The sequence below is a fragment of the Microcebus murinus genome, chromosome 17 (genome assembly GCF_040939455.1).
Source record: "Microcebus murinus isolate Inina chromosome 17, M.murinus_Inina_mat1.0, whole genome shotgun sequence".
Taxonomy (NCBI): Eukaryota; Metazoa; Chordata; class Mammalia; order Primates; family Cheirogaleidae; genus Microcebus; species Microcebus murinus.
In genome coordinates, this window is record NC_134120.1 from 35,868,217 (window position 1) to 35,885,183 (window position 16,967).

General features: G+C 39.5%; 1 protein-coding gene across 7 annotated transcripts in view; it reads left to right on the forward strand.

The window, feature by feature from the left end:
- The window catches only part of NOL4 (nucleolar protein 4), a 347,440-nt gene extending 331,645 nt beyond the window's left edge, over positions 1 to 15,795 (forward strand). For all 7 annotated transcript variants that reach the window (XM_012782596.3, XM_075993566.1, XM_075993562.1 and 4 more), the window contains one exon: positions 13,910 to 15,795. In XM_012782596.3, the coding sequence (XP_012638050.1) occupies positions 13,910 to 14,103 (194 nt within the window). In that variant the 3' untranslated portion in view covers positions 14,104 to 15,795. The remainder of the gene's footprint in view (positions 1 to 13,909) is intronic.
- The last annotated feature ends 1,172 nt before the right edge of the window (positions 15,796 to 16,967 follow it).

Here is a 16,967-nt window from a genome sequence, read left to right on the forward strand (position 1 = left end):
ATGTTTCCACATCTTTGCAATTGTGAATTGTGCTGCTGTAAACATTCGAGTGCAGATGTCTTTTTATAGAATGTCTTTTTTTCCTTTGGGTATCTCCACATTACTTTGCAAAGAGGTTGTACTAATTTGCAGTCCCACCAGCAGTGTATGAGTGTTCCTGTCTCTCTGCATCCACGCCACCATTTGTTGTTTTGGAACTTTAGAGATGAACACTTTAATATTTTTTGTTGGCCATTATTCTGTCTTTTGAAAAGTTTCTGTTCATGTCCTTTTCCCTGCCCACTTTTTAATGGGGTTGTTTGATTTTCCTAAGTTCTTTATAGATATCAGGCCTTTATCATATTTGTAAAGCAAATATTTTCTCCCATTCTATAGGTTGTCTTTTGGCTGTAATGATAGTTTCCTTATCTATACAAAGGGCTTCTTTTTTTTAAGCTCTTAAACTTTTTTTTAATTTCAGCATGTTATGGGGGTACAAATGTTTGGGTTATGTATGGTGCCAATCCTCCTCCCCCCCCCCTGACTTGAGGTGGCGGGGGGGGGGGCGCCTCGAGTCAAAGCTTCAAGCATGTCCATCCCCCAGATGGTACGCATCCCACTATATGTATAAACCCATCTACCCAATGCCCAATAAATGTTATTCCTATATGTTCACTTAGGTGTTGATCAGTTAATACCAATTTGCTGGTAAGTTCATGTGGTGCCTATTTTTCCATTCTTGGGATACTTCACTTAGTAGAATGGGTTCCCGCTCTATCCAGGTGCTCTATCACCATTGTTTCTTATACCTGAATAGTACTCCATGGGATACATGTACCACATTTAATTAATCCACTCATGGATTGATGGGCATTTGGGTTGTTTCCACATTTTGCAATTGTGAATTGTGCTGCTATAAACATTTGAGTACAGGTGTCTTTTTTATAGAATGCCTTTTGTTCTTTGGGGTAGATGCCCAGTAATAAGATTTTTGGTTCTTACTTTGACTCTTATTGGTGTATATGAATGCCTCTGATTTGTGTGTATTGATTTTATATCCTGATACTTTATTGAATTCATTTATCAATTCAAGGAGTTTCTTGGTTGAATCCTTGGGGTTTTCTAGATATAATATATCATCAGCAAAGTGTGAAAGTTTGATCTCTTCTGTTCCCATTTGGATGCCCTTAATTCCACTCTTTTGTCAGGTTGCTATAGCAGAGACTTCCAGCACTATGTTGAATAGACGTGGAGACAGTGGGCAACCTTCCCTGGTTCCAGTTCTAAGTGGGAATACTTTCAATATTTCCCCATTCAGTATGATGATGGCTGTGGGTCTGTTATGTATGGATTGTGTCATTTTTAGGTAAGCCCCATCTATGCCTATTTTGTTAAGCATTTTTTATCATAAAAGGGTGTTGAATTTCATCAAGTGCTTTTTCTGTGTCTATTGAGAGAGGATCATTTGGTCTTTGTTTTTTCTTCTGTTTATGTGGTGAAATTACATTTATAGATTTTTGTATGTTGAATCATCCCTATATCTCTGGGATGAAGCCCACTTTGTTGTGATGAATTATTTTCTTGATAAGCAGCTGGATTTGGTTAGCTAGGATTTTGTTGAGAATTTTTGCATCTATATTCATAAGGGATATTGGTCTGTAGTTTTTGTTGTTGAATCCTTTCCTGGTTTTGGAATCAGGGTTCCAAAAATGTGTTGGGAGGATTCCATCCTTCTCGATGTTGTGGAATAATTTCTCCAGGATAGGCACCAATTCTTCTATGTAGGTCCGTTAAAAATTCAAGTGTGAAACCATCCGGTCCAGGACTTTTCTTTCTAGGAAGGTTTTTTATTGCTGCTTCAATTTCAGTACTTGATATTGGTCTGTTCAGGAATTCTATTTCTTCCTGGTTGAGCCTAGGGAGGCTGTGTTTTTCTAAGAATTTGTCCATTTCCTCCACATTTTCCAGTTTGTGTGCATAAAGGTTTTTGTAGTATTCATAAATTATCTCTTGTATCTCTGTGGCATCAGTTGTAATTTCTCCTTTATTGTTCCTGATGGAGCTTATTAGAGATTTTTCTTTCATTAGTTGAGACAAAGGCGTGTCAATTTTTTTTTCAAAGAATCAACTTTTTGTTTTATTAATTTTCTATATAGTTTCCCTGTGGTCAATTTCATTTAGTTCTGATTTGATCTTAATAATTTCACTTCTGCTGGCTTTGGAGTCAGTCTGTTCTTCTTTTTCCAGCTTTTTGAGTCAATTCATTAGGTTATCTATTGGGATCTTTTTGACTTTTGGATATAGGTACTTATGGAAATAAACTTTCCTCTCAGTACTGCCTTAGCTGTGTCCTACAGATTTTGATAACTTGTGTCTCCTTTGTCATTTAGTTCAAAGAATCTTGATTTCCATCTTGAGTTCCTCATTTATGAAGTGATCATTCAGCAGAAGATTGTTTAGTTTCCATGGCTTTGTGTAGAAATGAGAGTTTCTGTTAGGGTTGATTTATACTTTTATTCCGCTGTGATCTAAAAAATGATACATAGTATAATTTCTATATTTTTAAATATTTTTGAGACATGCTTTGTATCCTAGGATATGGTCAATATTAGAGAATATCCCATTAGCTGATGAGAAGGACATATAATCAGTGGTCTTTGGGTAGAATGTCCTATAAATGTCAGTGAGGCCCATTTGTTCTAGAGTTCTGTTTAAGTCCCTTATTTCTTTGTTACTTTTCTGTTGGAGGATCTGTCCTGTGAGTAGGGTTTTAAAGACTCCGGCTATTATGGTGGTGGTGTTTATCTATTTGTTTACATCAAATAGTTTCTTTATGAATCTGGGTGTACCTCTTTTGGCTGCATACATATTTAGAATTGCTGTATCATCTTGTTCAACTGTAACATTGACCATTATATAGTAACCTTAGTATTTAAATCAACAAAAGTAATAAAAGACAAAGTTATGTGAAATCAAAATCACCATGCCAACCTTCTTTTTTGGCTTCCATTTGCTTGAAATATCGTCCTCCACCCCTTTACCTTTAGTCTAAGTGCATCCTTGCAGGTTAGATGTGTTTCCTGAAGACAGCAGATACTTGGCTTGTATTTTTTTATCCACTTGCCCAGCCTATATCTCTTGAGTGTGGAGTTCACATTTATTGCCATTCACATTTATTGAGATAACTGATTGTGGGGGGCAGATTTCTGTTCATTATGTTGGGTTGAACTTTGTTGCTTTGTTTTCTTTCTTGAGCCATTGTGGTTTCTTGGCTTTGATCTTTAGCTTTTGAGTAGATTTACATTCGTGAGTGTTTATTGTGCTGATCTGTGGGTAACACTGTTTTGAATACTATTTGAATTGCTGGTCTTGGTGAATTCCCTCAGTCTTTGCTTATCTGAGAATGTCTTGATTTCTCCTTCATATACAAAACTTAGTTTTGCAGGGTAAAAGATTCTAGGCTGGGCATTATTCTGTTTCAGAAGAATGAGAACAGGGCCCCAGTATCTCCTTGCTTGTAAGGTTTCAATAGAGAAGTCTGGAGTTATCCATATTGGCTTTCCTTTGTATGTTACTTGGTTCTTTTGCCTTAGAGATCATAGAAGGGCCTCTTTAGTTGATATTTTGGTCTGTGTGATGACTGCATGTCGTGGTGTCTTCCTGTCTGAATTGAATCTGCCAGGGGTCTTTGAGCTTCCTGTACTTCGATATCTAAATCTTACCATGGCCTGGAAAATTTTTCTCTATTATATTTTCAAATAGCTTATCAAACCCTTGAGTGTTTTTGTTCTTCCCCTTCCGGGATCCCCATGACCCTCATGTTAGGTTTCTTCATATAATCCCACATTTCTTACAGGCTTTGTTCTTTTCTCTTATTTTCTGCTCTATCTCTGTGACTGACTTATTTAATTGTAAGGTGTTATCTTCAATCTGTTTGATCTACCCTGTTCTTGAGGCTTTCCACTGTGTTTTGAAGTTCCCTGAATATTTTCTTCATTTTCAGGCGATCCAGTTGATTTCTTTTTTTTTTTTTTTTAATTTTTTTAATTTTTTTTAATTTTTTTTTTATTTTGGCATATTATGGGGGTACAGATTTTAAGGTTTCAATAAATGCCCATTTCCCCCCTCCCCCCAAAAGTCTGAGTCTCCATCGTGACCATCCCCCAGATGGTGCACATCTCACTCATTATGTATGTATATACCCACCCCCCTCCCCCCTCCCCCCTCCCACCTGCCCAATACCCTATTACTGTAGTACCTATGTGTCCACTTAGGTGCTAGTCAGTTAATACCAGTTTTCTGGAGAATATATCTGGTGCTTGTTTTTCCATTCTTGGGATACTTCACTTAGTAGTATGGGTTCCAGCTCTAACCAGGAAAATATAAGATGTGCTATATCACCATTGTTTCTTAGAGCTGAATAGTACTCCATGGTATACATATACCACATTTTATTAATCCATTCTTGGATTGATGGGCACTTGGGCTGTTTCCACGGCCTTGCAATTATGAATTGTGCTGCTATAAACATTCGAGTGCAGGTGTCTTTTTTGTAGAGTGTCACTGGATCATTTGGGTAGATGCCCAGCAATGGGATTGCTGGATCAAACGGTAGATTCAGTTGTATCGCTTTAAGGTATCTCCATATTGCTTTCCACAGAGGTTGAACTAGTTTGCAGTCCCACCAGCAGTGTAGGAGTGTTCCTCTCTCTCCGCAACCACGCCAGCATTTATTGTTTGGAGATTTTTTGATAAAGGCCATTCTCACTGGGGTTAAGTGATATCTCATTGTGGTTTTGATTTGCATTTCCCTGATGATTAGAGATGTTGAGCATTTCTTCATATGTTTGTTGGCCATTCTTCTGTCTTCTTTAGAAAAATTTCTGTTCAAGTCTTTTGCCCACTTTTTAATGGGGTTATTTGATTTTTTCTTCCTGATTTTCGTGAGTTCTAAGTATATTCTAGTTATCAGTCCCTTATCGGATGCATAGGATGCAAAAATTTTCTCCCATTCTGTAGGTTGTCTGTTTACTTTCATGACTATTTCTTTGGCTGTGCAGAAGCTTTGTAGTTTGATCATGTCCCATTTATTTATTTTTGTTGCTGCTGTGATTGCCTTTGGGGACTTCTTCATAAACTCTTTGCCCAGGCCGATGTCTAGGAGAGTGTTTCCAACTTTTTCCTCTAGAGTTCTAATAGTTTCATATCTTAGGTTTAAGTCTGTTATCCAGCGTGAGTTGGTTTTTGTGAGAGGTGAAAGGTGTGGGTCCTGTTTTAGCCTTCTACAGGTGGCTATCCAGTTTTCCCAGCACCATTTATTGAAGAGAGATTCTTTTCCCCAGCGTATGTTTTTGTCTGCTTTGTCAAAGATGAGATGGCTATATGAGGATGGTTTTATATCAGGATTCTCACATCTGTTCCACTGGTCAATATTCCTGTTTTTGTGCCAATACCATATTGTTTTAATTACTACAGCTTTGTAGTATAGTTTGATATCTGGCATATTAATGCCTCCCATTTTGTTTTTGTTGCCTAGAATTGCTCTTGATATTCGGGGTCTTCTTTGGTTCCATACGAAGTGTAAAATTATTTTTTCTATATCTGTGAAAAATGCTGATGGGATTTTAATAGGTATTGCATTGAATCTGTAGATCAGTTTGGGTAGTATAGACATTTTGATGATATTGAGTCTGCCGATCCACGAGCATGGTATGGATTTCCATCTGTTTACATCCTCTGCTATTTCCTTCCTCAGTGTTTCATAGTTCTCCCTGTAGAGGTCTTTTACCTCTTTGGTTAAATATATTCCTAGGTACTTTAATTTCTTTGTTGCTATTGTGAAGGGAATTGAGTCTTTGATTTGGTTCTCAATTTGATTGTTGTTGGCGTATATGAATGCCTCTGATTTCTGTGTATTGATTTTGTATCCTGAGACTTGACTAAATTCATTGATCAGTTCCAGGAGTTTCTTGGTTGAATCCTTGGGGTTTTCTAGATACAATATCATATCATCAGCAAACAGTGAAAGTTTGATCTCTTCTGCCCCTATTTGGATACCTTTGATTCCATTTTCCTGTCTGATTGCTGTAGCCAAGACTTCCAGCACTATGTTGAACAGAAGTGGAGATAGTGGGCAGCCTTGTCTGGTTCCAGTTCTAAGTGGGAATGATTTCAATCTTTCCCCATTCAGTATGATGTTGGCTATGGGTCTGTCATATATGGCTTGTATCATTTTTAGGTATATCCCTTCTATGCCTATTTTCTTAAGTGTTTGTATCATGAAAGGGTGTTGAATTTTGTTAAAAGCTTTTTCTGCATCTATTGAAAGAATCATGTGGTCTTTGTTTTTGCTTCTGTTGATGTGGTGAATTGCATTTATAGATTTACGTATGTTGAACCATCCCTGCATCCCTGGGATGAAGCCCACTTGGTCGTGGTGGATTATTTTTTTGATAAGTGTCTGGATTCGGTTAGCTAAGATTTTGTTGAAAATTTTTGCATCTATATTCATTAGGGATATTGGTCTGCAGTTTTCTTTTTTTGTTGCATCCTTTCCTGGTTTTGGTATCAGAGTAATATTCGCTTCATAAAAGGTGTCGGGGAGGTTTCCGTTCTTCTCGATGTTGTGGAATAGTTTCTGCAAGATAGGTACTAGTTCTTCTTTGTAAGTATGGTAAAATTCGGGTGTGAAGCCATCTGGACCGGGACTTTTCTTTTTAGGGAGATTTTTAATTGCTGTTTCTATTTCAGCTGTTGAGATTGGTCTGTTCAGGGAATCTATTTCTTCCTGGTTGAGCCTAGGGAGGCTGTGTGTTTCTAGAAATTTGTCCATTTCCTCCACATTTTCCAGTTTGTGTGCATAAAGATTTTTGTAGTATTCATAAATTGTATCTTGTATCTCTTTGGGATCAGTTGTGATATCTCCTTTTTTATTCCTGATGGAGCTTATTAGAGATTTCTCTTTTCTGCTTTTCGTTAGCTTAGCCAATGGTGTGTCAATTTTGTTTATTTTTTCAAAGAACCAACTTTTTGTTTTATTAATCTCCTGAATAGCTTTCCTGTTTTCAATTTCGTTTAGTTCTGATTTGATCTTGTTGATTTCACTTCTTCTGCTGGGTTTGGGGTTGGTCTGTTCTTCTTTTTCCAGCTCTTTGAGTCGTTTCATTACATTGTCTATTTGTGATCTTCTTGTCTTTTGGTTATAGGCATTTATGGAGATAAACTTTCCTCTCAGAACTGCTTTAGCTGTGTCCCAGAGGAGTTGATAACTTGTCTCTCCGTTGTCGTTTTCTTCATAGAAGTTTTTTATTACTGTCTTGATTTCTTCATTTACGAAGTAATCATTTAGTAGGAGGTTGTTTAATTTCCACGTTTTTGTGTAGAAATGTGAGTTTCTGTTAGGGTTGATTTCTAGTTTTATTCCACTGTGATCTGAGAAGGTACATGGTATGATTTCTATTTTTTTAAATTTCTTGAGATTTTCTTTGTGTCCTAGGATATGGTCAATCTTAGAGAATGTCCCATGAGCTGATGAGAAGAACGTATATTCAGTGGATTTTGGGTAGAATGTTCTGTAGATGTCTGTCAGACCCAATTGTTCTAGAGTTTTGTTTAAGTCCATTATTTCTTTATTAATTTTCTGTTTGGAGGATCTGTCTCGTGCCGTCAGTGGGGTGTTGAAATCTCCGGCGATTATGGAGTTGCTATTAATCCATTTGCTTAACTCCAGTAAGGTTTGCTTTATGAATCTGGGTGCACCTAAGTTGGGTGCATATATATTTAAAATTGTTATCTCTTCTTGTTGGACTGTGCCCTTCACCATTATATAATGACCCTCTTTGTCTTTTACTACTTTTGTTCGTTTAAAAACTAAATCGTCTGAAATTAGAACTGCCACACCAGCCTTCTTTTGGCTTCTATTTGCTTGGAATATTGATCTCCACCCTTTTATTTTTAGTCTATATGCATCCTTGCAGGTTAGATGTGTTTCCTGAAGACAGCATATACTTGGCCTGTATTTTCTTATCCATTCAGCCAGCCTATGTCTCTTGAGTGGAGAGTTTAAGCCATTCACATTTATTGAGAGAACTGATAGGTAAGGTAGATTACTGATCATTCTGTTGGGTTGGATGTTGTTGCTATGATTTCTGTCTTGAGCCATTGTGATATCTGGCCTTTAATATCTTTGGGTTTTGGTTGTTTTTATATTCGTGGGTTATTTTTATGATGTTCCGTGCATAACGCTGTTTTAAGTACTTCTTGTAGGGCTGGTCTTGTCTTGGTGAATTCTCTGAGCCTTTGCTTGTCTGAGAATGTTTTTATTTCTCCTTCATATACGAAGCTTAGTTTTGCAGGGAATAATATTCTAGGCTGGGCATTGTTTTGTTTCAAAAGAGTGAGAATGGGGCCCCAGTCTCTCCTTGCTTGTAAAGTCTCATTAGAGAAGTCTGATGTTATTCGAATTGGCTTTCCCTTGTATGTTACTTGCTTCTTTTGTCTTAAAGCTCTTAGAAGGGCCTCTTTAGTTGATACTTTGGTTAGTCTGATGACTGCATGTCGTGACGTCTTCCTGTTTGCGTTGAATCTCCCAGGGGTCCTCTGAGCTTCTTGAACTTGTATATCAAGATTTTGAGCAAGGCCTGGGAAATTTTCCTCTATTATATCTTCAAACAGCTTGTCCAACCCTTGAGTGTTATCTTCTTCCCCTTCCTGTAACCCTATGACCCTCACATTAGGTTTCTTCACATAATCCCACAGCTCTTGTAGGCTTTGCTCTTTTCTCTTGTTTCTCTGCTCTATTTCTGTGACTGATTTATTTAATTGGAGGGTGTTATCTTCAAGCTCTGAGATTCTTTCTTCTGCTTCATCTACCCTGTTCTTGAGACTTTCCACTGTATTTTGTAGTTCCTTGAATTGATTCTTCATTTCCAGGAGTTCGGTTACACTTTTCTTCAATGTGTCTATTTCTTTTCTCATATCCTGGAGACTTTTTGTGGTTTCTTGGTGTTGGTTGTTGAGTTGTTGTTGCAGCTGGGTGAGTGTTCTTATGTTCCACATACGAAATTCCTCTTCTGTCATATTGGTTGCCTGATTTTGGTCGGTGTCCGTTTCTAGGGGGCTGGTGCTCCTCTTTGGGGGTGTGTTTTCCGTTTGGTTCTTCATATTTCCTGAGTTCTTTCGCTGATTTCTTCCCATGTCGATCAGTTGTTGTTTCTTTCCTTAGGTTATTGTTTGGGTATTCACACACCTTGTTTAGTTTCTGAGGCGTTAGGTGGTGCCTGTGGGTGAAATTGGACCACTCCCTGTATATTGAGTCAGTGGGTGCCGTGGAAAGGCTGTGCAAGATGCCGTCCCTGTCAGTAGGTGGCGTTTGCTTGGAGGAACAGGCTATGGTGTTGATTTTGAGTCCTGTTATCAGCTCTCGTTCTGGGCGGAGCTGGGTTGGGTAAGCCTGCCCTCAGGCCGTTAGCAGGGGTCAAAGTTCTGTTCTGTGCTGTCAGGGCGGGGCTGGATTGGTCCCGCTCAGCCAGAAAGTGTGGGGGTGGGGCTGTCTGAGACCCGCAGTCTGCAGCAGGCCTCACTTCTTTCCACCCTCCCCAACTCCGCAGCTACTCCTGGGCCTCTGCCAGCAGGCCAGACCACAAGCTACCAGGCCTCCCTGGACTGTGATGCCGGCGGGGAGGTTCCCTGCACAGGAACGCCACCTGGGTTGGGCGCACGGCCTCCTCCTGGGAGGAGGGTTGCCCTCTAGGACGCCGATCCGCCCCTGGAGGCACACAGACCTCAGTAGGCTGTTCACGTATAACCCTTCTGTGCCCCGGGCAATGCTAGCCCTCGGTGCAGGGGATCTGGTCTGCAGGTCTCTGGGTCCCAGAGTTCAAACTGTATTCCCACCAGGGAGAGGATTTCCGGTCCTAATTCACCCACAGGGAGCCCAAGCTGGGTCTATGTCTCTCAGCCTCTGAGTCGGCACCGTTTTCCTGGGAACACGGTGCCAGCAGCACCTGGGAGGGCGGGCGGGGTCCCAAACGGGAAGGTCCCGTTCCCTGGAGGTGCCTCCGGCTGGTGGCTGTATTGTCTCTCTGGGCAGCCGCGGGTAGGGTCGGCGGAGAGGGGGAGGAGGCAATATGGCGCCTGCCGCTTGGCTCGGGTCCATGCACACGGAGGTGCCCGGAGGAAGTTGGGAACCTGGTGCCACGTCTGCTACAGGCTCACCGTTGGCAGGCGGCGGCAGTCTCTGGGCTGGTGTCCGCAGGTCTCTCCACCCGCTGGGGAGCCCACCAGCAGTCCCGAATGCAGGGGAGGGGAAACAGCAGATCCACCTACCCTTGCCGCTGGTCTCCGGGCTGCTCCGGTGGTCTCAGCCTCCTGTTCTCCTCCGCAGCCTCCTCCCGTGGAGTCTCCCGGGGTCTCAGGTACCCCTCCTTCCGGCCCTTGTCCGCTGTATGCTCGTCTTCTTGCTTCTTTCCTCTAGTTTCTGCTAGAATCTGTCTTTTTGCAGAGACCCTCTGTCTGGCGGTGTTATTTGTCCACCATCTTGCTCCGCCCCCCTCGATTTTTCTTTAATATTTCAATTTCTATAGTGAATTTTTCTTTCACATCTTGGATTTTGTTTGTGTATGTGGTTTTTTTGTTGGTTATCTATTTTTTCTTGCATGTCATTGAGTTTTCTTACAATCCATGTTAGAAATTCTTTTTCTGTCATTTTAGTGTTCTGACTTAGGTTGATATCTATTTCTATAGAGCTGGTGTTCCTCTTTAGGGGTGTGCTTTCTGTTTTATTTTTCATACTTCCATTGTTCTTTTGCTGATTTCTTACCTTTAGATTTGCATTTGGATAATGAACATGCCCTGTTTAGTCTGTTTGGGTATGAGATTTGACCACTCCCTGTATAATGAGTCAGTAGATGCAGTAAAAGGGTGCAGAATGACCTCCCTGTCAGAAGGTGGTGCTTGCTGGGAGGAGCAAGCTGCAGTGTCATTTTTGAGTCCTGTAACCAGGTCTTACTCCTCTGGAGAGGCACTCTTGTGGGGCATGTGGCCCTGGGACTTCCAAGTGTGTTCTTATTCTCTACTTCAGTGAGGGCAGGTCGAGGAGTATGTCTGGGTATCGCTGGGTTTGGTAAGCCTGCCCTCAAGCACCACAGATGCTGTTAGCAGGGGTCAAAGGTCTGTTCTCTTCTGGGCAAAGCTGTCAGGGAGGGGCTAGAATGGTCCCACTCAGCTGGAAAGTCTGTGTGTTGGGGGTGGGACTGTCTGAGACCTTCAATCTGGAACAGGTTTCACTCCTTCCCACCCTTCCCCACTCTGAGGCTTCTCCTGGGCCTCTGCCAGCAGGCAGGACCTCACGCCAGCGGGTCTCCCCTGGCTGTGTTGTGAGCCGGGAGTGTCCCTCTGCGGGATAGTGGTCTGGGCACATGGCCCTCCTGTGGGAGGAGGGTTGCCCCTCAAACATGCTGATCTGGCCTTGAAGGCACACATAACTTACTAGGCTTGTTCACAAATATCTCTTCTGTGCCCCAGGGCAATGTGAGACCTATGTCCAGGATCTGGTCCGCAGGTCTGACCCCTGGGCCCCAGAATTTAACCCTGACCCCACCAGGGAGAGGAGTACCTGTCCCAAGTCACCCAGCGGGTTCCCAAGCTGGGTCAGTGTCTCTCAGCTTCAGGATCTGCTCTGTTCTCCTGGAGTCACCAGGCCAGCAGAACCTGGGAGGGCTGGCGGGTAGGGAACTCACAGTCTGAGTAGCCCCTCAGTCTGCTGACCTTTTCCAAAATGAAAGGTCCCGTTCCCTGGAGATGCCTCCGGGTGGTGGCTAATTTTTCTCTCTGCAGCCACGGAAAGGGAAGGGAAGAATGAAGCATTATGGTACCTGCTCAGCAGCTGGGGTCTGTGTGTGAGGATTGCCCTGATGGAGTTGGGAGCCTGGTGCTGCATCCACAAGAGGTTTACCGCTCACTGGTAGCAACCATCTCTGGGCTGGTGTCTGCTGGTCTCTTCAACCACGGGGGAGCTCACCAACAATCCAACAATCCGAGATGCAAGGGAGGGGAAAGTTAACTGCTCCACCTACCCTTGTCGCTGGTCTCCAAGCTTCTCGGGGGCTCTCTTCTTCCAGATCTCCTATATAGCCTCCTCCCATGGAGTCTCCCATAGTCTCAGGTACCCCTCCTTCCAACCCTCATGTAATGTATGCTTGTCTGCTTATTTCTTCCACTTTCCTCTAAAATCTGGCTTTTTTGGAAGAGACACTCTGGCTGGCGGTTATTCTCATCTGCCATCTTGCTCTGCCCTCCAAGAATTTTTTTAAAAATACTTCTTAAAAGGGAAATTTTGGATGAACATTTTCCCCAGTCATTGATGAGCTGAATTATATACGTGAATTATTTGAAGAATATGCAGCTGTTAGTGAGCCTTTCATTGTATTCTCCAGTTAATAGGTCTCTGACTTTGAGAATCATGACATCCCCTAAAGGACTTCTAAAATATAAAGAGAAACAAAATTTAAGGTGGATTTATTCAGAGACCAGAACCACTGTTATATTGTTTAAAATATTTTTAAAAAATACATTCAGAAGTTTTCAAATAAACTAGATGCTGTTAATGATTTGCTTAAAAACAGATTCAGTAATTCCTGTTTGTTAATGTGATATCCCACATCTTTCCCTTTTCTCTTGTCATGTCAGACTCATGATTTTGTAAATAGCAGAACAAATGGAAGCTAACTCTTGCTGAAAAAATTCAAAGCTTTATAAGGCCAGTGCAGAAGTGGAAAGAAGGTTCTCTCAGATGTCAGAGTTCTTGTGTGCTAGTCTTGTCTCTGCTCTAATTAAATTCCAAATAAAGCTATTTCCCTCTCCTGGGACATCTGCCTCCTTTGTTGAGGGTGGAAGGGGTTGGATCTTGACCTGTCTCCATCATGCCTCAAGGAGAACCAGAAGGATAAAATAACATGCTATCCATTTTGTGAACTAAAGCAAAGCATTATCTGAAAAGGTTTAAGTTAGGGAATCATTACAGTTTTGGAGCATTCATTTAGTTATATGCTTAGTAATATTTAATTCAAGGATTTTAAATGTAATACTGCAGATTTAATAATTATAATAAATGTTTAATGAAAGATAAGAACTATAAAAGTGAACACTTAGATGCATAATAAAACCTTAATCTAAAAATTATTGAAGTATCTTCTCTATGCAAATTTCTGAATTAAAAATTATAAAGATGTTTTCTAGAAGACGACCTACCAGATTTGGTTTAAATATGTAAGCAATAAAGGTTTTGGTACATGAATGTATTTTGTGCAGTATTCCAAAAGTCTAGTTTGTCTGTGGTACTGTTTATATACTAATCACTTACTATACTTTTTAAGCAAATGTTAGATATTTTTTCATTTAAAGCAAATTTTAAGTTCATATTGTGCCATTTAAGTTGTCAAACTCTAAACATGTTACTAAAGTCCCTCAGTCTCCTCCTTGCTAAATTGACTAATATGTACTCTAGAGTCAGTATTATCACAATCTAGGATTTTTTAAAAATTATGTATAGGTAGGGTTTAAGATCTCCGTAAATGAATGCAGCAAATGAAAAATGTTTGTAATTCCCATCATTTTATGCTGCTATGAGAGACTTCTCCAACATGTGGAAGACAGACTTAAAATTGAATTTTCCAAAAAGCACATGGTCAAAGAAGATTGTCACCATCTTTCCATGGTAAGAGGTGATTACCAGAGGCTGGTCAGAGAGAAATCCACAGCCACTCAGCATCACAGTGTTCTTTATTCTGAGAGTAGATGTATTTGACTAAAGATATCACTAGCTTCTCATGAAAGACTTAATAAATCACTGTTGAATTAATTCATGGAGTGCTCACATCCAAGGTGCTAGAAAAATTATTCATGTCTGATTTTGTTATGATTTTTTCCCTAGGACCCACTGATCTCAGCATGAAGAGGCAGTTGGCGACCAGCTCAGGATCCTCCAGCAGTTCAAACTCCAGACCCCAGCTGAGTCCAACTGAAATCAATGCTGTGAGACAGCTTGTTGCAGGATATCGAGAATCAGCTGCATTTTTATTGCGTTCTGCAGATGAACTGGAAAATCTCATTTTACAACAGAACTGAGTCAAATGACAACCACATTCACTGAGGTCTAAATTTGCAGTTTCCACTAATGACATTTTGATTTCCCAGCAGAGATACTTCTGGTCTTACTACAAAGTCTCTTAAGAGAAATACTTCCATTATGCCACATTGTCCTTGATCCATAAAGTGATGTGTTAAGGTGCTTCAAAGGAACTCTGACCTCTGAAGTACTCGAGATACTTTAATGTGTCCAGCCTATTGCTTTTTGTTTTAGTGTGTCAGCATAAATATCAGGAGGAAAAAGGCTGTATATTCTTAACTCAAGGATAAAAAAAGAAGCTTGTGGTATAAAAGATAGTTCAAGATCCAACTGAAATATTAGTGGAATTTGCTACTGACTCATTGGACTGAAAGCTGAAGTCTCTGGCAAAAAAAAAAAAAAAAAAAAGCCAAATTTCTTGTTGCTACCAGGATATAACAACAATGAAAAGGATCTTGTATTTTAAAAAATGTAATTTTTATAAAAAGAAAACTTGTTTTTCATTCAAAATTGTCATTTTTACTTTGGTAACTTTTTCATAGGTCCTAAAAGAAAACTGTTTTGAAAATCTACTGTAAGTACCTTTTCCACATCCCTTTGCCTTCTCCTCTTTCCAAATTCTTTCTACAAAAACAACACTTGATGCTGGAAAAAACCCTTGCCTACGTTCTTTAAATCGTCACATCAGGAACTACTTCCAAGAGAAGCCTGCATTTCTGCACCCATGCTGATCTCAAAAACCCCATTCACCATTGCAGCTTTACTGTAACAGTTTTCATCACAGAATTTTTTAATATTAAAAAGACATATCATTGGAAAAAAAATCACATTTTGGTTTCTTAGAGCTGCTTTCTGCAGGCATCTGTCTAGCAGCAACTGGATGTAAATGACTGAATGTTAAGAGGTTGCAAGTGACAATCTGAAAATTTGCACTCTTGTGTGTACTTTACTTTTCATTTCTTTCAGAAAGTTTCAAAAAAGACGCTTATATCTCCTGATATGATTTGTATAATGTTCAGTTCTAGCTAAAAATAATGTAAAAAACTCTCAGCAGATGCAGCTGCAACATACATTGAACTGTTTTCCTCCCATTTCCCATACTTTGCCCTTATTATTTTATAGTGTTGGATACATGAGTGGTGTTTTCTTTGTGCACTGAGGCAAGCCTATTTTTAAAATATTTAGGGAGAAGTACTTTAGTTCATGCTCCTTGTACAACTTTTTTTCTGTTATTTAGCTTTTGTTGGATTACCAATTCTTTGTGCATTCTTGAATTTGCCTTATTTTATGTAAAATTTATGTCATTCAGTTTTTGACAATGAGTTTAAGGCATCAGTGATATTTCTTATCTACTTGTTACATATAGTTTTTAAGTAATGACTGTGATTGTGACCAAGTAATGTGCACTTTTTCTTGTAACTGTGGACATTGCTATGCTTTTTTCTTCTAGTGTTTCTAGAATTACTGTTCCTTACAGTTACGTAAACAAAAAAAGAACTTTTGTGATACTGTTGGTGAATATAATGTGAAAATCTTATTGAAATATGAGTATTTTGGAAATACATAGATGCACAAACATCTTTAAAGGTGTGGATTTAGAGTTTGCTTATTTAAATGAAAATTCAAAAATTGAGGGCTGGTATAATTTTCTCTGCTTTGTTTGGTTTAATAAACAGATTTCTGTGTTAAAACAATGATTGTGAAAACCTTATAAACTTTCTGAAGCATAGAATGCTTAATTTTTAGCAGTTTGCTTTTAAAATCTGAGATGCTATTTTGTACCCACTTATTTAGCACAATTGATACTACAAACCTATTTCTCAAAAAATATTCTAAGGTCTACAGGGTCTCAACATTCAATCTAAGAATTTATTCCAAAGAAGGGGTTCAAAAATTTAGCAAGCTAAGACTATTTCATTTGATTACTTAAATACATTTAAGAATGTTTTTATTTTTTTGTTTTCTTCAGGAGTAGCCTGGCTTTTTTTAATTATTATCTTATTTAGTATCTTGGTAGAAGCACATGCCTGCTTTAAGTTTTAAAATCTTTGAGGTTTTGTTGTAATAGTATTTGAAGGTTCTGACATAGTTTTTTTTATTTTACAAATTAACATCCAGGCTTGAATTTAGCATTTAATTTAAAAATTCCTAATGATTATGAAGCAAATGGAGCAGAGAAGGTAAGTTTCAGCAAGGTGTTCTTGTTTTCATTTTTCATCTGCAATTATATCTCCCATACCCACTCACCAATGATTAAACACCCAATGTCTTCTGCTCGTCATACATTTATTCCAATGTAAAAGGGTAGTGGGACTCCCATTACCTGGGAGAGCACAGAAGCTCAATTAGGAAGAAATAGAATTCCTGAACAGAGCAATACCAAGTATTGAAATTGAAGCAGCAATAAAAAAATCTTCCTGAAAAGAAAAGTTCTGGACCATTTAGTCCAATATTTACCAGACCTACAAAGAACTGGTGCCTATCCTGCAGAAATTATTCCACAACATCAAGAAGGAAAGAATCTTCCCCCAACACGTTTTATGGAGCCAATATCACCTTGATACCAAAACCAGGAAAAGGATACAACAAGAAAACTACTACTTATGAATATAGATGTAAAAATTCTCAACAGAATCCTAGCAAACTGAATTCAAGTGCTTATCAAAAATATAATCCATCACAACCAAGTGGGCTTTATCCCAAAGATGCAAGGATGGTTGAACATACACAAATCTGTAAATGTAATTCACCACATAAATAGCAGCAAAAACACAAAGAACGTATGACCCTCTTAATAGACACAGAAAAAGCATTTGACAAAATACAACACTGTTTTATGATAAGAACATAACAAAATAAGCAT